The sequence below is a fragment of the Sceloporus occidentalis genome, unplaced genomic scaffold (genome assembly GCF_023333645.1).
Source record: "Sceloporus occidentalis isolate IW3139 unplaced genomic scaffold, rSceOcc1.0.p SCAF_19, whole genome shotgun sequence".
In the NCBI taxonomy this organism is placed as follows: domain Eukaryota; kingdom Metazoa; phylum Chordata; class Lepidosauria; order Squamata; family Phrynosomatidae; genus Sceloporus; species Sceloporus occidentalis.
In genome coordinates, this window is record NW_028316999.1 from 15704122 (window position 1) to 15730536 (window position 26415).

At 39.6% G+C, this 26415-nt stretch overlaps 1 protein-coding gene across 7 annotated transcripts in view; it reads right to left on the reverse strand.

Annotated features, from left to right (window-relative positions):
• LOC149302504 (kelch-like protein 32) overlaps positions 1 to 18956 on the reverse strand; it is a 59369-nt gene extending 40413 nt beyond the window's left edge. For 4 of the 7 annotated variants that reach the window (XM_089482580.1, XM_089482578.1, XM_089482579.1 and 1 more), the window contains exons 1-4: positions 18934 to 18956; positions 8844 to 9024; positions 4707 to 4814; positions 897 to 995 (exon numbers count right to left, since the gene is read on the reverse strand). In XM_089482580.1, the coding sequence (XP_089338706.1) occupies positions 897 to 995; positions 4707 to 4814; positions 8844 to 9024; positions 18934 to 18956 (411 nt within the window). The remainder of the gene's footprint in view (positions 1 to 896; positions 996 to 4706; positions 4815 to 8843; positions 9025 to 18933) is intronic. The other 3 variants (XM_089482576.1, XM_089482575.1, XM_089482577.1) reach the window with 3 other exon arrangements.
• Between the last annotated feature and the right edge of the window lie 7459 nt (positions 18957 to 26415).

Below are 26415 nucleotides of genomic sequence, written 5' to 3' on the forward strand. Positions count from 1 at the left end.
ATTTTTTTTCTTTAAAATAGCACCATACTTTAAGGGTGCGGCCTATAATCGAGCCAATACTTTAAATCTTAACTACATGGGGAGAAAAAAAGAGTGGTAGCACAGTGAAGGAGGAGACAAAGGGGTACCTAAGCCCGTCCTTGTCTGTCGCTGCAGTGTTCCCACCCAAAGAAGAGAGACTGGCTGGTCTGCCGGGTGGCTGCTTTTTTTGTTTTTGTTTTATAAATATTAACTCTCCAGGAGACCCGATCAATGCATTAGAGTGAGGGGATTCTCGCAGACGTTTAAATACCTGTAATATGAGAGTGCTCATTTTGAGTGCTGTTACATTATATCATTTAGGTCGGGGCCATAAATAATGCAGCAAGACATAATAGTATGTCATCCGGCATCAACTGCTGGCATTATGCAACGTAATATTATGTCCATTATCATGAAGGGGTTAAAGTGCCAGTTTGACCCTTTTCTTCCCCAATTTGACCATTTTCTTCCCCAGTTTGACCCTGAGCAAAACCATTAGTATTTGCTCCCAGGAGCGCCATAATCAATCCATAAATCTGCTGGAGCACGTATTACAATGTTATACACGTATAAGGGTGTTACAAATACCTGCACATGTCACACATATCTGCTTTTTATGGGTCTAGTCCATAAGAAATTGAGTGTATTGTGAGTTGTACTTTATGTTTTGTGAGTGCTAATCTGAGTTAGCCTTAGTGAATTTGCAAATGTAACTTTTGTCCACGTCACTGAAAATTCTCATCCTTTGATGCTGATAAAATTCCAATGTTTAGAGGAACCGTTATTGAAGTTTACATTTATTCTGCCCCACATTAATTTGCTACTGCCTCAGAAAAAATAATATAGCTTTTCTTTGTCCCAATGACAGTTCCTACCTGTATGAGATACTGAGAGCAGAGGTTCAGCAGCTCAAGCAACTGAAGATGGCTCCCAGCTGCCAAGACATCCTGGATTGCCCCTGGTTCCAAGAGAATCTATGGATAAAAACAGAGATTATTAATCGGAATCATTAATCAGTTAATAAAATTCTATTTCTGTTGATTTAGTAATACTAGGTTACATTTGAGTTATAAAATGACGGATAGACCTTATTACAATGAAAACTCACATTTAGCAGATTTTGGGTGCTTCATTGTTGGATAAACGCTTAAAAAGCAATAATGAACATTAGTGCAACATTTTGAAGTATATAAAGCTAACTATGTTGCCTTTATACACTTCAAAATGTTGCACTAATGAGCAGTACAATAGAGTAAGAAAGGGGTGTCAAGCATACAACCTATTCAGTGAGTGATGTGAGTTCCGTGAGTGCTTCTAAGGGTTTTGTCAGTCCATGTCTATAAGCAAGTGTTCATAAAGTTGTTGTTCAAGTGCATGTCTGTTTTGTGTGCTTTGTGTTTTTAACTCTAGATTGTAAGATAGTTTGAGCAGGGCCCTCCTCCCCTGTTGTTTCTGTAAGTCAATGTGTTATGTTATATACTAATTGTTATGTCCTGTCTACCCATGGTATAGCGCTACGGAATTTGATGGCGCTATATAAAACAATACATAATAATACTGAGTTGTGTATTTACAAATGTGCAGCCCCTGATAAGTGTCTACACCAGAAATTGAGTTGGACACTTCTGGTGTAGTAGTTCATTATAACCACTAGATGGCCCCAGAGAATAACTAATAGCAGTACATAGAACTTACACAAAGAAAGAATACCAGAATTAAGTTATTTGCATAAGTATTAACCATTAAATGTTTCTGTGCACTGTTCCACTGGTTTAAAAACGTATTGATGTATTGGAAGTGAGGAAGGTGACATAATAACACAGTATATAAAATACTGAATACATGGAGGTGGGAAAAGCTTTAAATCTAATTTGGACATGCATTCAAGAGGGATACAGTGTTGTGAAAAAGTATTTGCTACCTTCCCTATTTCTTCTATTTTTGTCACACTTTAATTTTTCAGATGATCAAACTAATTTTAATATTGGACAACATGCTGTTTTTATATGAGGATTTCATGTACCACCGTCAGAGCAATTATCTACAAATGTAGTTCTAGAACCTGTGGACCAGTAGTGAACCAGGAGTGCCAAAATTCTTCCAACAGAGCATCAACAACTCATTCAGGAGATCACAAAATAATCAAGACTAGTAGGTAAAGAGCTACAGGCCTCACTTGCCTCAGTTAAGTTCAGTGTTTGCAATTCCACAATAAAAAAAGAGACTGTGCAAAAAATGGCATCCGTGGGACAGTTGCAAGGCGAAAAGCACTGCCCATGGGCGTAGGAACCGGGGGGGACGGGGGGGACAGATCCCTCCCAGTAACTCATGCGGAGGGGACCGATAATGAAGAAATCCCCCCCAGGGCAATAGGAACCCCCCCCTCAATAGAAACGCCGCAAATGTGTCCCGCAAAACCTCGAGGTGCAGCCCGCATAAGATCGGCAGCCAGGGCAACCGATTTTACGCGGTCCGCACCTCGAGCCCTGCTACAACAAGATCCCTGCTACTTACCTGTGGGAGGGTCTTCTGTACTGCACAAAGGAAGCGGAACCCAGCAGAGTTCACGTGACATCACATCACATCCTGCTTCCTCTGTGCAGTACCAGAGAACGCAGAGGGAGGCCGCGCCCCCTGCTGAAGTCTGTGAGCGGCATCGAGGAGCTGCAGTGCAGGTAAAGGGGTGGGGAGGGTGTTTGAATAAGTATGCATGATTGAGGGAATGAATCTGTGAATGAACGAGTATATGAAGGAATGAGTGTGTGTGTGATAGCATGGATGTGTAAGTGCTGAAACCTAGGCATGATGGGACTGTGATTGCTGTTAGCAATCACACTCCTATCATGCCAAGTCAGCCAGTACATGCTGAAACCTAGCTTGCTGCCCCCCTTGTGTATTGATGCTGCCAGCAATATGGGGTCTGCACATCACTTACAGCCACCCTGTACCAGCATGTACTGGCTGCCTGGGTATGATAGGAGTGTGATTGCTGTTAGCAATCACACTCCTATCATGCCAAGTCATATTGCTATTTTTTTTTGTCCAATTATGGTGTGTTACCTTCTTTTATTAAAAATGTGAGTTTTTATTATTATTTTTAAAGGTGGGAGGGTCATTTTTGGTTTTGGCTAAGTGAACCGTGAATGTTTTGGTCCAGAATTTTCATTTTGGTGCATCCCTAGAATAAATAGAACTATTTCATTTTTAATTATCCTGAGTCCTGAATTTGTAGTCACAAAACTTTCTAGGCCCAGAAATCAGAAATTTTTCTCACAGTGAAAAATGAGTGCGGCCCGTGCACGTATACAATTCTGATGAAGTGGCCCACTGCAGAAAAAACTTGGACACCCCTGGGGTAGACAGTGAGAAGGGGGGTAGGGAGAGGGTAGCTAGTGAGAAGGGGGGTAGGGAGAGGGTAGATAGTGTGAGAAGGGAGGGTAGGGAGGGGGTAGATAGTGTGAGAAGGGAGGGGGTAGATAGTGTGAGAAGGGAGGGGAGGGAGGGGGTAGATAGTAAGAAAGTGTGAGAGGGGGGAGATAGTGTTAAAAGGGGGAGAGGGGGTAGAGATGGGGAGAAAGTGGGGATCTGATGGGGGGAAATGCTGTCCCCCCAGATTTTTAGGGGTTCCTACGCCCATGGCACTGCCCACCAAAAAACAAAAGCAAACACAAAGGCTCATCTCACATTTGACAAAAAACATCTTAGTGACACCGAAAACTTTTGGAAATTTTTGTAAGTGATGCATCCTGCTACATCTGATGTAACACTAGCACAGCATTCCACAATAAAAACATCATACTAACATGGTCTGGGGCTGCTTTGCTTCTTTTGGAACTGGGCCACTTGCCATAATTGACGGAACTGTGAATTCTGCTCTCTACCAAAAAATCCTAAAGGACAATGTCTGGCCATCAGTCACATTGTGAGATAAAGCTCAAGTGTAGTTGCGTTATGCAGCAGGACAATGATCCGGACTACACAACCAAGTCCACCTCTTAATGGCTCAAAAGAAACAAAATGAGTGACCTAGTCAAAGTCCTGATTTGAATCCGATTGAGATGCTGCGGCATGACATTAAAAATGCACAACCAGGTATTACGTTTAGAGGCGCAATTACTTTTTCACATGGGTGATATAGGTTTTGATTAACTCTTTACCTTAAAATGAAATGATCATTTAAAATGCTTAATTTCGTGTTTATTCACATTGTCTGTCTGATATTAAACTAGTTGGATGGCATTTTTAAGTAACCAGTAAAATAAAATGGGGACTATAAATTGAAGTTTCTATAATCTCTCTTATAGCTAGAGATTTATTTTTTTTTAAACTGCTGTGAACACTTTTTAACATATCACACTTTAAGGAAAAAGCGTTATCTTCAAAGCTGGTAGATTTCAAGTTTAAACTAAGGACATATTTTCCCTCATCAAAAACAGCCTAGGCAAAGGACGATGGAAACACTATCATTACTAATTACCCTTCCCAAAAGTATAAATTTTCTCCACACCTACTTTTTTACATCTGCCAGAACCAATTGGTTTAGACTGTATGGGAGGAGAAACTTACTGGGGAGGAAAAAATATACAATTACAATAATTATGGCCCCATGCTCAGCAACTTAATGCAAGAGCACTCAAAATAATTTTCGCCTTACGGAGACCATAAATGAACATATAATACTGTACCTGTCCTGTATAAGCAAAATCCAGGGCTTGTTTCAAACCAATGCTGGTCACACCATGTAAATTGACCTCATCTGCTCCACTCTCAACCATACAGAGGCTAAACATTGCCTACAACAAAGAAAATAAGGATTATTCAGAATCAGAAATGTATTATTACATAGTCAATATTTTTTAGTTGATAAGTGAGTAAAGGATACCGGTTGTGATAGAAATAAAACATAATGTATTTTACAAAAGCTCAATTGATTAATAATTTTATATTCCCAAGAAATAGTACCAAATAGCAAATTATCCAGGTGACTGGCAAAGAAAAACACATGTCCCTCTTGTTTTTGGGAGGGTATAAAAATTAAGGGGATTTTGAATATTCTTCAAAAACTAAAAACTGCTCACTTAAAACACCAATACGCTCTTGACAGATAAAAGTGGCTCTAAATAACAAATATCAGGATTTAAATACGATTAGTATAAATTGGATTTATGCATCATAATTTTTGTCTACATTGTTGGATTTCATCATCATGTACAGGAATGAAAACCCAGACTGTTTCAAATTTGATCGGAATGGGGAGAGTGCTGACACCTTGCCTAGTACTCTTTTTAGCATAAATCATGCTTTGCAATTAATCTTCAAGCCATAAATAGCTGATCGAATCACAGGCGACACAAAAGGTATCAAACTGAGAAAGAGATAATCTTATAAAGGCCTTTCAAACTAAATAACAGCTTGCATCAAACTATGGAAAGGAAAGAGTAAAAACATAACATAAAGCCAGGGTTCCTTAACAAGAGAAAACATCACTAGCATTGAGAAAGTTATAGATATATATAGATATATATATAGAGAGAGATATATATAGGAGCTAAATCAAATGCATGTTCACCCATACACAGTCTAAGAAGCCAGACACAAAACATTTCACATTGAAAAACAGAACAATTGCATCCTCGTATCACTAATTGATTTCAAGTGTAGACAGTACATCCATACAAATGGATGAGCACAGGAAAAAAAAGACATTATATTAAAGAAAGGCTGAATGCAAAATTATAAATACTGGAACAAATAAGCAGGAAAGAAAAGGCGTACAATAATGTAGTTAAATACATAATAGATCCCCCTGGCAGGAAAACAAAAGCAATCCTCTCTAGTCTGCTTCTAAGTGGAGATGTGCACATCAATGTAATTTATGGCATCATCTACAGGAACAATGTCTGATATATAGTATACTGAACCAATGTGAAGAGGGATTTTTTCAGCCAGGTGCATTTAGACAAATAATAATGTCTGCCTTTGCAAAACCTTAAATATACCTACATTGCACAGTCAGCAACAAGGGAGCAATAATACAAAGTCTCAGCCTCCCACTTCTGGAGATGTACAACACGTAAGAAAGAAAGATATAGTAAGAAATAAAAATAGATTCTCTGTGGTATAATAAGACAAAAACAAATCCACCAACGTACTTAGAAACTAAATCATAATAAATACATATTGAACATTTGTGGATCAGCAACTAGAAAGCAGAATAAAAGCTCAATGTTTGGAGAAAAGGCGTTATCGCCTTTGTAATGAGCTTGTAACCAGCTACACAGGGCCGGCCCGACAATGGAGCCGAGTGGGGCAACCGCTCCAGGCGGCACTTTTGAAGGGGCGCCCCAAGCCCTTTTTTTTTTTTTTTTTTTAAAGCGAAAGAGGGAGAAAGGGGCGCCGAGTGGTTTTCGCTTACCAAGCTGTCAGTACCCGCTCAGCGCCCCTCTCTCTCTCTCTCCTCTGCGGCGAGTCTTCCTGTTCGGTCTCGGTGCCGGCTTGTAATGCTGAGTGCCGGAAGATTTCCGGCGCTCAGCATTACAAGCCGGCACCGAGACTGAACAGGGAGACGCGCCGCAGGACTGCTGAAAGGTAAGTACAAGGGGGGGGGGGGCGGCAGGGACGGAGGGAGAGGAAGGGTAGATAATGGGGGGGCAGGGACGGAGGGAGAGGAAGGGTAGATAAGGGGGGGGGCGGCATTTTAAAATTCGCCCCAGGCGGCATTTTGCCTTGGGCCGGCCCTGCAGCTACAGAGTTCTTGAATTTTATTGTATGATGTTAAATGACCAAAGGCATTAATGGGTCATGTTTGGCTTCAATCCTGAACCCCCAATGCTAAGTGTCAATATGTACATTTATAGCCTGTGCATGCACAGAATTCTTGTGTTTGTCATCGGAAAATATCAGCAGGTAACCAACAACTGAACAGTGTATCCCTATGGATTACTACACAGATTTCACACATGTACTTGGACCACCATTGACTGCGGCATGAATATCCTTTTAGTTATGTATTAAGTGGTGCTTTTAGTTATGTATTAACTTACAACACCACAATGAATCATCCCATGATATTTCTGTGGTATCAAGTCTTTAAGTAAGTCTGTCTCATGTGTAACTCCTTTTTCTTTTGTCAATTTATCAACAATACATCTATATGGAAAATGTATGTAATTAGCAAATTTGTTCTTGGTTTAGGTGTCCTAGATAAAAAAAAAAATATGGAGGAACATAAAAAGATACAATGATCAGTAACTTACAAAATTAACTAAACATGGGCCAATAAGTTGGCCATAGAAACTAGACTTGTGCATTCATATTCGGGCGTACATAAAAACAAACACGAAGTGTGCGTTTTCGTTGTTCAGCCCGAATACCGAACATACAAACGTGGCGGCGGCAAAACGTATACCAGATGAACATGAAGATTCTTCGTGTTGTGTGTCTTTGTTTACTAATCTCCCTGGTCCCTTCCCCATCTAGCCTACTTTTCTACACAATATCGCAGGGGTTAACGGAAGTAGAAATCCGTAGGTACGCCGTCAGGAGTTAAAGGGCTGTGCGAATGACTCTATTGGTCGCCTGCAGGGGCCTCCTCTGGCATCAACCAATTGGTTGATGCCAGAGAAAACGAAGATGAACACGAAGAGTTGGCCGGCGCCCAAGTCTAACAGAAACTTTAATATGACACAATGTTAATTACAATTTGTATTACTAAGTAAATACACCAAATGAGGGACCTCTGGGAGGCAGACAGTGGATGTGGTAAGTACCTTGCGGAAAGGGAGCAAGAAGAGCCCTTTTTTTTCTAACTGCTCCTAGGCCCCAAGTGCCTTAATCTGGTCCATGGTCTCGGAGCATCTTGTAGTATTTATCATTTACAAGTAATTTCTAATTTTGGCTTTCCTCTCGGGAAAGTTTGTTATGGCAAAAACGTATTTGAGTTGTACCGTGTTGGCATCCTACCTATGGCTATTAAGTTTCGTCCATTCTCAGCCGAGCAAATCTTAAACACTGTCAGCTTTAATAAAATGAACACCTGAATTTCTAATGTTACCACAGTAACATTTTTCTTTATCTTACGGTATATAAAATATAGCTGATGAACCAGCAATGGTTGTGGGGCATCAAGGATGGAGGAGTGAGAGTCTGAGACAAGCTTGCTCAGACTCCTCTCATTTATGAATTTGATCCTTACGTGTCGACGAATCCACTGGTTGATATGGTAATAAGACTACTGGTGTATCCATCTTAGCATATATGTATTCTAATTTTGTGCGCTGAACAATTGGGGAGGGGTGGCTTTTGTCCCATTCTCCACTGATGAAATCTAAGCTTAAAAGTTTCGTAGGTGGAATTTTCAGACCTGTATACCGGTATTTTCAATGCTATGCTTTAACCCATTATGTTGTACATCTATACCATATGTACACATATTATATAACATATTGGGCATTCTCATAGTATATATATATATATATATATATATATAGTATGTGAAAGTATAAAGTCACGGAAACTCCCACGATCTTTGGTTGCATTTACTGCTTGTTGCATTTATCTTTTGCGTTCTATTTGTGAGATTTTGTTTCAATCTATTCGCAGACCTGCAATAGTCATGGAATCTTTGAAATTTCCATCTGTGGCTATATGCACTTCACAAATCCCTCATGACACAAGTCTTGAATAATAAAACAGAGCATACAGTTACAGAACGTCTATATGGAGTTTTTAATTTGTTTGCTGCTATAAAATGCATGTTTTTAAAATAGCAACATTAGTATGCCGAGTAACCAAGAACAGCCTAGACCATATGAGCCACTTACACGGAAATAATCACTGCATGCGGCCAGAACGGCCTTGTGTGCGTGGAACTTCTGATCTTCTGCAACAAGTGTGACATCACATAATATCCCATCATTCCTCTGCTGATTTAGAGCAGATAAGACAGCATCTTTGTGGGATATTGATTGGCAATGCCTTTGACCAGTTAGCATTTCTTGAACACTATAAACAGAAAAACACACAGATTAACGACAAAGGTATATTGACAAAATAAACAACAGGCACCATAGCATACAACAAAAGGTAAGCATAATTAATGGGTTGTAATTAGTGTATTTACAATTAGTGTATTTGTGGAGCTATCTATTTACTTTATAACTTTATAAATTGAATGGGCAGGTTAGGTTGGCGACTGATTGTATTTTCATTGACAAATGTGTAATTTGGTCTAGTGCTTTTAATGATCTATTTTATAATTTTTTTGTGCTATACAAAATATTAAAGATAAATATTACATGATAATCAAAGCAAATATACAAAAATCCTTTTTTGTAAATATTTAATATTGTATGTTATTTTGCAAGCTACTTTGTATTTATGAATATATAACCTTAACATGTGCATGAACACATTTACATAGTAAAGGCCAACGTTTGACTGTGTGGTCTGTGTGGTGGTACGCAGAGCTCCTACAATTTCAAATGGCCAACGAAGGACGCATTTGCTTAAGGCAGTGTGGCTAGAGGCTGGCTAAAGGACAGGGCAAACTGTTGTGACCTACTGGTGGCTGTGTATAAGACAAGTATTTTCTGAAATATTTCAACATATGAACATATTTTGTACACTATAAGTTGAGATTTTTGGGCTATAGAAAACTGAGACATGCACACTTTCCTTAACTGTATCTGAATCTTTTGCTTAGGTCCCCCCAAAAAACAAACCAGAGCCGCTCTCTAATAGAGGGGTGAAGGGTCACTCCAGAATCAGCCAATGAACAGTATCCACAAAATCTGGGGTATGATGGAGGTATAAGTACTGTACTGCCAAAGACAAAGCCCTGGTATCCAATACATTTAATGGGACACACAGATAGTTGCCATTTCTCTGTGAATGCAGGGAGTGCTCCCATCGCTGTTTTTTATATGCAGCACATGGGAAATCTCTCACTGCATCGTGTGTGGGTAGTTTGATGATAATGTTTTGTAGAGAATAAAGCCAGTTTTAAATGACATCGGCACAATTATACATTATAATTATATATGCCATAACCATAGAAAGAAAAATAGCTAATGCTTAGACTGTTGCATCCTATATGAACATCCATCTACGGTTCAAAAGTTTTTGCTGTGTTCATAGAAAACAAGGACATTTCTAGCTCTAACATAATTGCAAAAGGGTTTTCTAATGATTAATTATGCTTTTAAACTTAAACTTGGATTAGCTAACACAATATGCCATTAGAACACAGGAGTGATGGTCGCTGACAAAGGGCCTCTGTACGCCTAAAAAGATATTCCATTAAAGCCTATCCGTTTCCAGCTACCATAGTTATTTATAACCTTAACAATGTCTACACAAAACTTCGGATCCATTTGATGTTATTTTAATGGCAGAATTTGCATTTCTTCCAAAAACAAGGACATTTCTAAGTGATCCCAAACTTTTTAATGGTAGTGTATATTCTGACATATATCCAGCAGCAAATGTTAGCTAATAGGTGGACACTTTCTAGTCAAACAGTGGTAATATACGGCGAGGTTAGTTTTTTGCCATATTTCTATACCTGGGAACTCTCCGGGTTTGACCTGGAGATTGCCGGGTAAGCGCTGCTCCTCCAGTTCTGCGGGTCAAGACCCGAATCCTTTGGGTCGCGGGAGCATGGTCTTGACATGCCCCGCTCCCTGCCAATTTCCCCTTTAAATGGGGGTGTTTCCCGCTGCTGTCAGTGGGAACTCCCGCCGACGTCAGCGGGACCGCCCGCTGACGTCAGTGTGCAGTCCTGGCCGTGTCACGCAAGGGAAGGCTCCGGGTAGCCGGAGCCAAGAAGTTCCCAGGTATGCATATTTCATAATCCCAGCTGAGTGGAAATCCATAACCATGCTGGGTTTACATTCAGGCTCCTCTAGGCACGAATAATTGGAATACTCCCTTGTAACATAAAGTTATTTCAGTTTATATCTCTTTTTGTTTCTATTCAAGAGTGGAGATGTACAATATTGTATGAGTGGATGCAAACCATTACTTTAATGCATATGATTAACACTTTTTCCATTTGCGTGGAGTTCCTTGGCTCTCAGGACATGTGTTTAGTCAAACACATTTTCTGCTTCCCAGCATACTCGTTCACTATACTCTAGCACTGGCTCATTGATTCCAATTGCAGTTCTTTCCTGTTATTTTTCGGACTAATGCGTTTTCATGTCAAATGTTACCACTTCATCCATTTGTCCGAATAACAAACAAACGAATGCGACATTGGACGAAAGCAGCTAACAACAAATAGAAACAATATGAAAATCTTTGTTCATTCGTTCCGTTCCCGTGGCCACATTTTATTACACTAAGAGGAGGAGACTCTCACCATTTTGCCTGCACTAAGAGAGGGGACATTAAGTGAGCTGATCTACCTTTGTCCAATCAGCTCATTCCTGTCATATCATGTTGATGGCTTGTCCAATGGCTGTACTGCATCTTTCAAAGAAAAAAAGCAGACTAGTAATGAAGGGAGCCTATATAAGAGCAGAGCAGGCAGGGGATCCATTCACTTCACTGTGACTGCTTCATGTAACACTGCTGTGAGCATTTTACAGAGGGAGATTCTTCTGTGTGAGACTTGGTGAGCTTCTGCCAGCCATTTCTCACAGTAGACTCTCTAAATTGTTGAATTAAGATCATGAATTAATTTAATTCATTTAATTAAGATTATTTAACCAGTCCACTGCTATCCTTAACCTTAACCCTATAACTCTAAACTAATTTTCACCCTCTTTCTTCCATCCATTGGTCTCTACTTCCCTATTGAACTTCTTCTGTTTATGTTCTTGTGTTTATGTACATTGGCCAATAGGATGCCAACCTGAAGCATCTGCAAATATTTATTTCTATGTGTTTAATTTTTTTTTACATATTTGGATTTCAATTTTAGTGAGACCACTATGACCACTTTGTTCTGTTCCTCACTGATACCATGACTAGTCAGTTTGGCCCAAGTATTCATACTACATTTTCTCAACCAATTTCCCTTGCTGTCCGATAGGAATTCTGGATGCTTTATTATTTTTGGCAGTTAAGCCAAAGGATAGCATTCTTTTACCCTTTCCCATGAAACCATTGTCCTCAATAGCAGTTATGAATACATGAGAATACTATTGTCCTTTACCCACTTGGGTATTTAAGGCACTCATTCATGATCAGCAGTGGCGTCGCTACAGGGGGGCAAGGGGGGGCAATTTCGCCCCCTAGGATCTTCCTTGCCCCCCCTGTTGCCCCCACGCCGAATTTGGAGTCACCCAGGACAGTCCCGCAATGGGACTTTAACCCCTTGACTGCTAATGACGGCATGGTGCCGTCGCTAGCAGTCCCAGTCAGGTGCTAACGACAGCACCATGCCGTCACTAGCACTACCCTACCTTGATGGAGGTCTGTGGACCTCCATCACCACCTACGCCGGCGATCCGCCCCTCAAACTGAAAGGCATCACCGGGGCCACCCGATCTGCCCGGTGACGTCTCGCGCAATGACGCGATGACGTCACTGCGCAACTTTATTAACAACTGACAATTGTCAAAGAGGTATGGGGGCATGCTGCTTAGATGCCTGTATCTCAACTACATATACCGTTGGAAAGGTATGTAGCTTGTAAAAAGAATAAAAAATATTAAGTTAAAAAAATAAAAATTTAAAAACACAGTTTAAACAATTATTTAAACATAAAGTAGTTTAACTTAAAAAAAAAAAAAAAAGTTTAAGTATTCTAGCTAAATGATCCACTGTGGTAGCCAATGTTACCACAGTGATCATATAGCTATAAAAAGTCACATTCCCTTTTTAAAAATGGCTGATACTATTTTTTAATCCCATGATCCCTTTGATCATGGGGTTAAATTTAGCCAATGCTAGAGGGAGGCAATTTTTGAAATCCTGATGAACTGCAAATATTAATAAAATCAGCCATTTAGCCTGTGTGGTACGTGAGTAACCATCTTATCCCTGGAGCACCTTGCATTTTTACTGCAAAACTTATTTTTGCTGTAAAAGTGATTTTTTTCTCCCTTTACCATCATTTCTTTGGGGTTGTAAGGGGAAAGAATGGTGTGTGCTTCTGTGAGTGAATGTATGGAAAGTATGGTGTGTGCTTCTGCGAGTGAATGGAGATATGAAAGGCGTGTGAATGATCAGTAATTAGGGTTGAAGCCTTGACGTGGCATTACTGCTCACATAGGAAGTTAAATTATGGTACAAAAAGTACACATTTGCAAGAACTACACCCCTTGGCGCATCAAATGAGGGGCTATATGTGTTTCTAGTGCAAACCTGGAGTGCGCAAGACACAAATGAACATGTCGCTATGGTTAGAAAAAACATATTTTCTAGCCAAAGCGACATATTCCATCATTATATGTGCAGGCAACTTTTGTCCTAGAAATACATGTAGCCCCTCATTTGAAGCTCCAAGGGGCGTAGTTTCTTAAAATGGATGAATTGTCCGAATGAGGGAGAGCATGAGTTAATATGTGGATGAGTTTTCTGAATGAGGGAGAGCATGAGTTAATATGTGGATGAGTTGTCTGAATGAAGGAGAGCATGAGTTAATATGTGGATGAGTTGTCTGAATGAAGGAGAGCATGAGTTAATATGTGGATGAGTTGTCTGAATGAGGGAGAGCATGAGTTAATATGTGGATGAATTGTCTAAATGAGGGAGAGCATGAGTTAATGTGTTTGTGTGTATCATAGATGTATAATTGTGGAAGGGCAAAGATGGCACTAGCAGGATGTTTGAGCCTTGGGGACCAAGATGGCACAGGCAGGGTGTATATGGGACAAAGATGGCAAATCGTATGTGTGTTATCTGGGTGCTGGCCAGGTTCTATGTGGGCAGTGTGGACGCCAGGGCTGACTTTGGGGTGTGCAACCTGTGATCTATGCCTGTAATTTAGGGGGTTTAAAATATACCTTTAATACTGTGTTTTTATGTGAATTCCAATTGACCTACACCTGCAAAGCTGGGTTTCTGTGTTATTCTGTAGATCCATATCTGCTATGCTATGTTTCCATACATTATTTATGTATACCTGCAAATACAGGGTTTGTATGTCATGTTCAGTTGATTAATACCTGCAATGCTGTTTCCTTGTATTTATTTGATCTATACCTGCAATGCTACATTTCATATATTATTATTGTATACCTGCAAATACAGGATTTGTATGTCTGATTCTGTTTATTTGATATATACCTTCAGTGCTGAGATCACAAGTGAATTTCAATTGAGCTATACATGCAAAGCTGGGTTTGTGTGTTAATGTGTTGATCTATACCTCCTATCAGCAGCAGGATATAATATTTATATATATATTTATATATATCGGCAGCAGAGACTAATATTAATATATATGGGCAGCAGGGGCTAATATATATATATATCAGCAGCAGAATCTAATATTAGGCCCTGAAATCATTTAGTGCAAAAGTTAAGGTATTGTGTTGTTTAAAGGATTTCAAGGATTAGTCGTACTAAATTGTGGCTTCAGGCTTCCCATGTTGAATGATCAAGTATCATTCCATAGCACATTACTTTTGGCAATATATATATATATATATATATATACACCGGTATATATATATATATATATATATATATTTATTTTTATTTTTTTTTCAGTGGTATGATTTAATGGTGGAAATTATTAATGCCCCCCCAGTTTGACTGTGGTATCTTGTGTGCCCCCCTATATATTGTTTCTAGAGTCGCCACTGATGATCAGTGCATCCTATGTGGCTTCATAAAACAACATTCCTGCCCATATCATTAAGAGGTTAGACAGCTGGAATTCTTCCTGTTTTCCATTTACATACCCCATCAATCAAGCAGGCATTTGTTACTCTTGCCCTGTAAGCTAACGACAATGGGTTTGCTATTTGAGGTACTGTCAATAAATTCATGTTTTGGTTAACCTTGTGTCTTCTTCTTTTTTGCCCTCTTCTAGGCCTGCCTGGTACGTTGGTTTTTGCACACTTCATGTCATACCTGCCGTGTCCGCCGCGGTCCCTCGCCGGTCTGCCGCTGGTGGGCGGCGCTTGCGCGCTGAAGCGCTCCCGTCCCCTCAGTGTGACGTGCCAGCGGCACGTACACTGAGAGGACGTGCCGCGGGCACGTCTTCTCGGTGTACTGTGCGCGCGGCACGGACGGAGGGGCACGTCGATGCGGCGCGCCCACGGCGGACGCATGTTAACATGCGAGCCGCCGTGGCACGCCCACGACGCGCCAGTGGTCATGAGCGAGCCGCCGCGACGAGTCGGCGGCACTCGCAGGGTTATGAGCGGGTTGCCGCGACTCGTTCGCGGGGCTCGACTTCGGCGGCATCTGCCGATGTGGCACACCCGCGGCGCTCGCGGGTGTAGCACACGCAGATGCCGGTTTGTTTATTTATTGTTCGCGCCGACGCCATTAATGTGCGCCGGTCGCGATGACGTCTTCCTTTGTTGTTTCCCTTTGGTTGCTATGGTGTTTCCCGCCATTCTTCCTATTTAAACCCCCTGTCCCATTAGTTCATTGCCCGTTCAAAGAGTCACTGTTGTGTATCTCTGGGTTATCGTGAGTTATTCTGATTGATCTACGTGTTCCTGACCTTGGCTTTGTTTTCTGACTTCGATTCTGTGCTGCCTGCCCCGACTTTGGCTTGTATATTAACCTTGATCCTGTGCTGCCTGCCCCGACTTTGGCTTGTATATTAACCTTGATCCTGTGCTGCCTGCCCCGACTTCGGCTTGTATATTGACCTTGCTCCTGTGCTGCCTGCCTCGACTGTGGAACTTCCAATACCCGTTGTGCTGTGCTACGCTACCGTCTCTGCATTGTGGGTGCATAATCCGTGTTGTCCTAGGTCCCGCATAACACTTCAGACTTTCAGACTTTCTTCAGACTTTCTCCAACTCCTCTCCATTCCTACCCATTTGACCCTACCACAAATTATTTAGAATTAAATCTTTTACTTATTTAGTCAATTTGTTCAAAGTTATGTATTCGTATATAGTGGGGCAAAAAAGTATTTAGTCAGCCACCAATTATGCAAGTTCTCCCACTTACAAAGATGAGAGAGGCCTGTAATTTTCACCATAGGTACACTTCAACTATGAGAGACAGAATGGGGGGAAAGAATACAGGAAATCACATTGTCTGATTTTTAAAGAATTTATTTGCAAATTATGGTTGAAAATAAGTTTTTGATCGATAACAAAAGTTCATATCACTACTTTGTTATATACCCTTTGTTGGCAATGACAGAGGTCAAACGTTTTCTGTAAGTCTTCACAAGGTTTTCACACACTGTTGCTGGTATTTCGGACCATTCCTCCATGCAGATCTCCTCTAGAGCAGTGATGTTTTGGGGCTGTGGCTGGGCAACACGGACTTTCAACTCCCTCCAAAGGGTTTTCTATGGGGTTGAGATCTGGAGACTGGCTAGGCCACTCCGGGACCTTGAAATGCTTCTTACGAAGCCACTCCTTCGTTGCCCGGGCGGTGTGTTTGGGATCATTGTCATGCTGAAAGACCCAGCCATGTTTCATCTTCAATGCCCTTGCTGATAGAAGGAGGTTTTCACTCAAAATCGCACGATACATGGCCCCATTCATTCTTTCCTTTACACGGATCAGTCGTCCTGGTCCCTTTGCAGAAAAACAGCCCCAAAGCATGATGTTTCCACCCCCATGCTTCACCGTAGGTATGGTGTTCTTTGGATGCAACTCAGCATTCTTTCTCCTCCAAACAAGACGAGTTGAGTTTCTACCAAAAAGTTCTACCTTGGTTTCATCTGACCATATGACATTCACCCAGTCCTCTTCTGGATCATCCAAATGCTCTCTAGCAAACTTCAGACGGGCCTGGACATGTACTGGCTTAAGCAGGGGGACACGTCTGGCACTGCATGATTTAAGTCCCTGGTGGCGTAGTGTGTTACTGATGGAAGCCTTTGTTACTTTGGTCCCAGCTCTCTGCAAGTCATTCACTAGGTCCCCCCCTGTGGTTCTGGGATTTTTGCTCACTGTTCTTGTGATCATTTTGACACCACGGGGGTGAGATCTTGCGTGGAGCCCCAGATCGAGGGAGATTATCAGTGGTCCTGTATGTCTTCCATTTTCGAATAATTGCTCCCACAGTTGATTTCTTCACACCAAGCTTCTTGCCTATTGCAGATTCAGTCTTCCCAGCCTGGTGCAGGTCTACAATTTTGTTTCTGGAGTCCTTCGACAGCTCTTTGGTCTTGGCCATAGTGGGGTTTGGAGTGTGACTGTTTGAGGTTGTGGACAGGTGTCTTTTATACTGATAACAATTTAAAACAGGTGTCATTAATACAGGTAACGAGTGAAGGACAGAGGAGACTCTTAAAGAAGATGTTACAGGTCTGTGAGAGCCAGATATCTTGCTTGTTTGTACCAAATACTTATTTTACCGAGGACTTTACCAATGAATTCATTAGAAATCCTACAATGTGATTTCCTGTATTCTTTCCCTCCATTCTGTCTCTCATAGTTGAAGTGTACCTATGGTGAAAATTACAGGCCATCTTTTTAAGTGGGAGAATTTGCAGAATTGGTGGCTGACTAAATAATTTTTGCCCCATTGTATTTGTACTTTTATACCTTGAAATCTATGTTCTCTCACATTCCATTAACTTGCAGTTTTATAATTCTCATAGTCTTGTAGTGACAGACATTCAATAACTAACCAAAATCTATTTTTATTATTGCTACAGAACTATTGCTGGAAAATGTCCCTCATGCCACCATGGCATAATATACAACAGACCACAAGGCCCATCTGTGACAGTCCCAGTGCCAATGTAGCTCCAAGCTAAGGTTCAGCAAATGGCTAATTCATGCCGAGAGACATAAGTAAATACAAATTTCGAAAATAGCTTGTTAAAACTAAGAATGAAACAGAGATAAAAATGCACTTTACCACAATGTAGATCATTATAATATTATATATTACAACTTGTATACCATTTTATATTACCACAATTTTAGAAGGTACCAGATTCTGAAATCAGTAATTCAGCAATATATACAGTATCTCACAAAAGTGAGTATAGCCCTCACATTTTGGTAAATATTTTATTATATCTTTTCATGTGACAACACTGAAGAAATGACACTCTGCTACAATGTAAAGTAGTGAGTGTACAGACTGTATAACAGTGTAAATTTGCTGCCCCCTCAAAATGACTCAACACACAGCCATTAATGTCTAACACCTTGGCAACAAAAGTGAGTACACCCCTAAGTGGAAATGTCCAAATAGGGCCCAAAGTGTCAATATTTGGGTTTTCCCCGATATTTGGGTTTCCCAGTGTCAATCAAATGGGTTTCCATGACTGAGCAGCTGCGCACCAGCTCAATCTGACTATGTGCAATGCCAAGGGTGGGCTGGAGTAATATAAAGCATGCCACCATTGGAATCTGGAACAGTGGAAACATGTTCCCTTCCATACTTTACTATCTGGAAATCTGATCACATATAAATACAGTAATAACTTTAGATTTATAAAATTGCTTATGTTGCTTTTCAGTAGACTTTACTTTCATGTTCTCATACTACTGGAAGTGAAAAGTAGCCTACTCAAAATCAGCACAGGTAATTTCATATACCAAGTCCTGGTAAGTTATTGAAACATTTACACATTAATGTATTAATGAAACAAAATGGAATTCCATATAATAAAATACTTGTACTTTTGGTAGAAACTATTTAAAAGCAAGTTCTTTTTTTTCAGTTTTAAATTATCTGGCCAAGCAAGGAAGGCAAATCTTTCAATTCGCATCTGCCTGACTAACCTGAAAGAGGTTTCAATTAACTGCAATCTAAATGTGGATGACATACTTGGACTGCAAAGCAAGGCACATTTACCTGAGGCATATCTCAGAAGGCATTGTCCAAGTCAAATCTACTGAGTCTTCACGCTTACAGTCTAGAGAAGGAACAAACAAGCATTCCAGCTACAAAGATAAACAAATAAAGAAAAATGCATCAGTCGGTATAGATCAAATAAGAAAAAAAAAAACTTCAAAACTGGTAGATGAAACTTATTTTACGTCTGACAATTTAAAGACAATTTAATTTTAATATTTTTTACAATGCAAATTAATTCACACATTTAGAAACAAATAACATAAATTAATATTATTGTCAGATGGAACAGCAAAACTGAAACAGTCATAAAACTGAAACTATAATAGTGTTAACATTGAATTGGTCTTTTGAATCATATGGACCTGGAATTTGAGTTTATGTTAAATAAATAAATGCAAGCAGAAAGAACATTGGATTAAATAGAAACACATTTTATAGGGGTTCACAAGTTCTCTTAAGTTATAATAGGTACAGCAGCACCTTTTCTAGTAATATGAGATACACGTTGAAAGAAATCAAGTACATGCAATCAGAGCATTTGTCTTACTAGAAAACCTACTTCCTCAATCATGAGCATTCTTTGTTATAATTCCAACAATTCCTTGGCAGTATTGTTATTTTATGATAGATACAGTTTGGACTCTGATATCCTACTCCTAATTCCAATTGAAATCTGTCATTGCCAGAAAATGTAGATATGTTTTTAATTTTGCTATATCTTTAAAGCAAGGCAATACATTTATTAAGATTGTTAATAAAGATAGAAAAAGACGTTCTTTAACATTTTTTGCAATAATACAAAAGGTCTCATAGATATAGGGTATGTCTTTTTGCACAATACAACAATCTGCAGCAGAGTAGGCATTCCGGGTGAAATAAGCCAAATAGCAGAGAGTGTAGTAGCTTCAGTTTAATGCTGAAAAATGTAAAATAATGCTAATGGGACAAAAAGGCAAAACATAGCATTGGGGGTACTGTGCTGTCAGTGACAAAAGAAGAGTAGAATCGAGAAGAGTAGAGTAGTAAAGTAATTATTTATGGGACTTAAAGGTAAGCAGACAATGCAATAAAGCGTCAGAAAAAAACGAGGCACTGGGTTTTATAGCTAAAGGCAATAGTAGCAGAAAGTGGGAGGTGGTTATGCCACTTTACAGATCTCTAGTCAGACCCCACGAAGAGCATTTTATGTAGTTCTGGAGACTCTATCTGCAAAAAACTATTGACACTCTTAAGAGAGTTCAGAGAAGGGTTACTAAAATAGTGAATGTTTACAGGCTATTAATTATCATGAAAGAAGGGATCTCAATATGTATAGCAGAGGTGTAACTAGGAACACCTAGTTGCCCTGGAGCCCCCCAACTTCACTAGGCAAGGAATTTAGTTTTCTGGCCGTTCAGCTCAGACAAAATTAGGGGGAATTTTTTGATTGGGAACGACATTTGGGGGGCGTTCCTAAAGGCCCTTTTGGACTTACCTTTCATTATAGAAATGTTGAATTTTCCCCAGACTTAGGACAGTCAAAGATGAGTAGTAGAGCACTGGGCCTCAGCAGGCAGACACTGGCAGATGCAGCCCCGTGGAGTAGGACTGAATTTCCACCACAATATTACAGATTTGTGTTTTGTTTTTTTTTTAAAGTTCCCCCAGAATAAGGACAGTCAGAGAGGTGCAGCAGTAGTAGTTGAGCACAGGGCCTGGAAAGGCAGACACTGGCAGATGATAGGCACATGCAGATTACAGGTTTGGCTGGTAGCGTAAATGGGCAACTGTCTTAATCAACTAAAGTTAGTAACAGGGGGAAAAATGTCTGCTACAATCCCTGTAATACACTGCAGTAGTCACTACTGCTTCTTCAATCCACCTAACAGCAGTACATTTTCTGCACTAAAATAAAATATTAACGGCTACTTCTACCTATCAGTCTTTGATATGCACAGTCCCTTCCACTTTACCTCATCAACCAGTGCCAAAACAGCTTGTAATGACGGCTACATGTTGCAATGAATGGACATATCATGACGAATTTTCAGAACTTTTGTAGTTTGTTTTCATCCGTTTCATTGAGAATTTCTTTCGTTTTCATTAATTCGTACAAACCCACAAAATGTATGAAGACAAACGCACAAACGCACAGCAGATCCCCTGCCCTTCCGTGCATGTAATCACTTCTACAGCCGATTACGTGCACTGATACTGACAGATGACAAAGGCAGTGCTTATAAGTCCCAAGACACTTAAGAAAAAAATTATGACCCTAAGGGGTTAATTTTTATGTACTTTTTATTTTATTTATTACGTAGTTAGTGCGATGGGGATAGTTAGTCGGGAACTAGAGTTAGGTTTAGGGTTAAAAAAATAAAGCTTAGAAAGCTTAAAATAAATGAAAATTGTAAAGGAATGGTTTCCTTAATTTATGTGGGTTCACTAAATGAGAAAGAGGAAAATAGCGGTTAGAAAAAGACATAGCAAAAAAAACCAAAAATGGCGTTAAGGTTGCCACATTGGCCACTTTTTCCATGACATATATGTATTACACATGTTCATTACCAGCATTTGTAAAAGTTATAGCCTTCAGTATATGGCATGTGTGCACTAATTCTTTATCAGGTCATATATCCCACGTATTACAGGCTGGGGCAGCACTTTGCATGGGAAAAGTTGTACAAACAACTCATATAACAAGGCTATATGGCATACGCCTTGATATTATTTTCTAGTCAGTTGAGAACTGCACATAGTATTTTCAGAAACTTAAAAAAAAATACTGCATAATATTCCAGTTTAATGGTATGGCTTTAAATACATATTTTGCTAGAAAGAGGGAAGGATTAACGAAGCAAGATAACTTCTTTCTCAGAATTTTGCTAATAATGATAGACAACTGCTACTCATATACCACAAGGAACTTTGCCAAGATAATCTATACATTGAAATGGAAGTTTAGCCACACGTATAATACCATGATACTCCAAAGCAGAATTCAGAACTGAATATAATGCAAAGCTCACAAACCACAATATTTCAATCTATATTTAGTTTAATCAGTTTACATACGATGAATCACTGCTTTTTGTCATTTTTCTGCGACTACAATATTATAAGAAAATCAATATAAATGAATTTAGCAAAATGAATACAAATTATGCTAGTATTGCAATCTGATTAAATGCCATGCCAATCCTTACAATGACCTATCATGTTCCCTAGAATTAAATTTCAAATCTTAAAAAAAAATGTTCCCCATTTTTAACACAATTCCTTTAGAAGCCAGTTCTTATATTTAGTCTCTCTGTTTAGATTCTTCCATTTCTCGTTCCGTGTCCACACCGCATCTGTCATCCAAATCTATTGTCTGTGTTTATTACATTCTACATCTCTACATTTTCCTGTTTTACAGTATGGATTATATTTAAATTGCCATTGTAGTATACTATATTTTATTCATATAGTGCCAGCAAATTATCCAGTGCTTGTTACAAGCTTAAACAGTCCTATAAACTCTGAGTGACAGAGCTGAGCATAAATAATGGGTACAGCAGACCGTCCTTGAATTAATAAGGAGAGGAGAGGAAAGAACATAAACAGAGAGCAACTGAGCATGTTGGTGCTATACAGAAAACATTGGAAAACACTAAAAACAAGAGGGTTGTGTTAAAACAAGTGGCAAGGACATGCAGTGGAGAGGCAGTGGGAAGAGGTCTTTGGGGTGCTTATAAATCTAAGGACCGGCCCTGGGTCAGGTGCTTGTAGAAAGAAATATAAGTGTCTTTTGAAATAAAATATAGGAAGACAACTGGATGGGACTATTCCTAACTGGTAGTGTGGTGTAATTTCATTCTAGTCAATTTTGTAAATCGAAACTGTTCCTGTTTAAATAAATCATTAACACACATAACTATTAACATTAACCTGACTACAATCTCCACTTGTCTTTACTTGCATACCAGTCATTTCGGAAGGACAGAGTAAAGAATCATAAAGGTAGGTTCATCTACATATGATCTCATTTGCTAGAACTCACCTGCCACCAGTACAACCACCACACTACCTCTGCTCTTTCAACATACCATGTTTCTCCTCATCCCATTTCCTCTAGATTGTAAGCTTGCGAGCAGGGCCCTCTCGACTTAATGTATCGGTTTGTCTTAGTCTGTCAATTCTAGTTTTGTCATGTACACTGAATAGATGTATTGTAAGAAGCACTGTGTAAATGGTTGGCACTATATAATAGATAATATGAATAATAATTCTATATATTGTTTAAATTGTCCTTGTTTCCCATAACACATATAAGTGGATATGTCACTTAAAAATAATCAGTACTTTAGGACAGTTATAGTCTGTCCTTAATATATACATCTAAAATATAAACAAGAGGTGTATTAACTTTTGCAAGAAATTTGGGTCTGAATCAAGCATATAGCCTACTGCCCCAAACAGCCTCATCAATTATGATATCGGTGAAATCAATGAGAGCTCTTTCAGGTGTGCGTTATTATAAATAACAATATTATCAATAATACAAGTATAATGGTTGTATTACCAAATTGCCCCAAAATCATAAAGTCTCAAATTATCATATGACTGTATATCCCAGCCCACAGAGTGGAGAAAGCCAAAAATCCCTTCTTAGCCCTTGTTTCCTGAAAAATCAGAAATAATAGTTACATTTAGTCTTCAATGTCACTTTTCTTTTTAGATGTGTGAATCATACATTTGCAGTAAGGTGTTGGCAATGTGTGTGATATTGGAGGCTGTGTTTCTATTTAGTCAAATATCACTTTCAACAATTAACAAAGCTCTGTTCTTAAATTTTACATCTCTAACAATAGTTCTGATTCAGCCACGACAATAAACTCAATAACCACAAACAACGCTATCATTCTGACATTGCTTTAATATAAATGTGTATGCAGGGCCGGCCCTACCATGGAGCAGAGTGGAGCAATTGGTCCAGGCGGCACTTTTGAAGGGGCGGCAGTTTGCCTTGCCGCCCCAAGCCCTTTTTTTTTTTTTTTTTGAAGCGGAAGAGAGAGAAGGCGTTTTTGCTTACCAAGTTGTCAGTACCCGCTCGGCGCCCCTCTCCTCTGCGAGCCCTCTAGCTCGGCCTCAGTGCCGGCTTGTAATGCTGAGCACCAGAAGATGACGTCATTTCCGGCACTCAGCATTACAAACCAGCACCGAGACCGAGCAGGGAGACTCGCCGCAGAACTGCTGCAAGGTAAATACAAAGGGGGGGGGGTAGGGTAGATAATAGGGAGGGAGGGAGAATAAGGGTAGATAATAGGGAGGGAGAGGAAGGGTAGATAATGAGGGGAGCGGCAGAGGAAGGGTAGATAATGGGGGGGCGGCATTTTAAACTTCGCCCCAGGCGGTATTATGCCTTGGGCCGGCCCTGTGTGTATGACAGCAACACCATACCTCCCAACACTTTTGGGTCTAATAATTAGAATACAAAGCCATCAAACACTTTGTAAAACAAAAAACATACACACACATTTATATATTTATAAATATATATATATATATATATTTAGATAGAACTATAGGCTTCATATGCACCTTATTACATTATAGCTAAGTGTATCTCCATTAAATCATCATTTTCTCCTCCATGCAAATACCTAGAGGAACTCTGCAACCTCCACCCCACAACTGGCTACTAGGCTTGCAGTAGATATACTCAGCATTCTTCATTCGTGGGGTTGTATAGGACACTAGGCTATATATTATTTCTGTTTCAGTGTACTCTAGCAGGTATACATCAGTAAATCCTTAAAACTTATTGAACGTATATCCGGGAATATCATATATCGTCTGTACACTATAATAACCAGTTTATAGCAACGTAGCCTAACCTCCAATGCACATATATTTTTCTTTTTCTTTTACAAAAAGTCACCTACACGGGACAAGAGTGCACCTACACGGGACCATCATAGATGATTGACCCATAACTGGGTCCAGGTTTACTACGACAACTCATTTCGATATTCTTAATCTCCACGGCCTAGACTTCCTCTGTATGGCCATGAGTGTTTTGGCAGCATTAAGATAATGCATGATCAGTGACTTTTTATATTTCGAGGACGGTTTTACAGTAAGATGTAGGAGGGCTACTTTAGAGGTGCATTAGTGACCTTGTACCAAAAGGACTAAAATTTAGGGCATGACCACCAAATATGCATGTAATGGCACCTCCAGCACCTATTGACCCATGTGTGTGACAGCTGATATAGTGAGGATGAAACCCTGTACCACCTGGAGAACAGTTTAAAGGATGTGTCCTAGATCTCGCTATTCCATGTTATCAAGTTATTTAAAAGGACTTTAGTCCCTTTGAAGAACAATTAAACGCAGTGGTCTCAAAGCTTCCTGCAGTGATAGAGACAGGATTCCCTTGGCACAAACTCAGTTAGCATCACTGTGTATCCCTGTACACATTGTATGATAAACTCGGGTTTATATTTATAAAATACTATGCAAGTTCCACTGGATGGCAAAGAAACATATATAGCAGGTGTCTCGATATGAATGATAGTGTGAAAAGCACATTAAAAAACCCCAGCTGGATTCCAACAAAATCATTCTCACCTGCAAGATCATTCTTATTTGTTTACAGCAAAAGATCACCGACACAAAAATGTTTAAGAGTTAGGAGAGGCAACATCAATATTTGTGATTGAGCTGGAGGAAATTATAAAATGAATCAATTTTCTTTTTCATTTAGTAATTCAGTGCCTCCAAATGCGTTATCTTCTCCTCTGACAAATTACAGGATTCAGAGTTCCATAAAGTAAGACTTAGTTAAACAAAACAAACAGGAAAACTCATCTCATCTATCCCCCATTAAATGAAAGTGAGTCTTAAAAATTAGAAATTAATGTTTTATTTAGACTTTTTATTACATTCAATCTTGCTCACCACAGGAAATAGATCTACACTGTACCATCTGGTTACTACAATTCTGAAGATTCTTGTGAGCAGGCTTGATGTTTGAGGTTTTGTTGTTAACCCTCAGTTAACCCTTTTCCCCTCTACTCTTAATTCCGACTGTTCTCTTTTCCTCCTTTAACATATTCTTTTTCACACCCTTGCCCCTTCATCCTTTCCTCCCACTCCATTCATCTCGCCTACTCTCCGTAACCCCTTCCTTCCCGTATATTCACGCTAACACTTTTTCTCAGTCCCTTTGTCCATCATATACCAATTTAAGTTCTTTCTTTAGGCACTGCCAGCCCCAACTTCCGTTTAGAATCATTAACCAGGTCAGTGGTGGAAGGCCCTGATTATAAACAGTGCTCTAGGACAATGGCACTAACACAACCAGAGACCCAGATTAACATACCTAGACACTCCCACTAATACACACTTACACACCCAGATACTCACAATAACACAAACACTCACACTAACTCATATACACACGACATTCAAACTAACATACCCAGTTATATGCACACTAGCATACCCAGACAC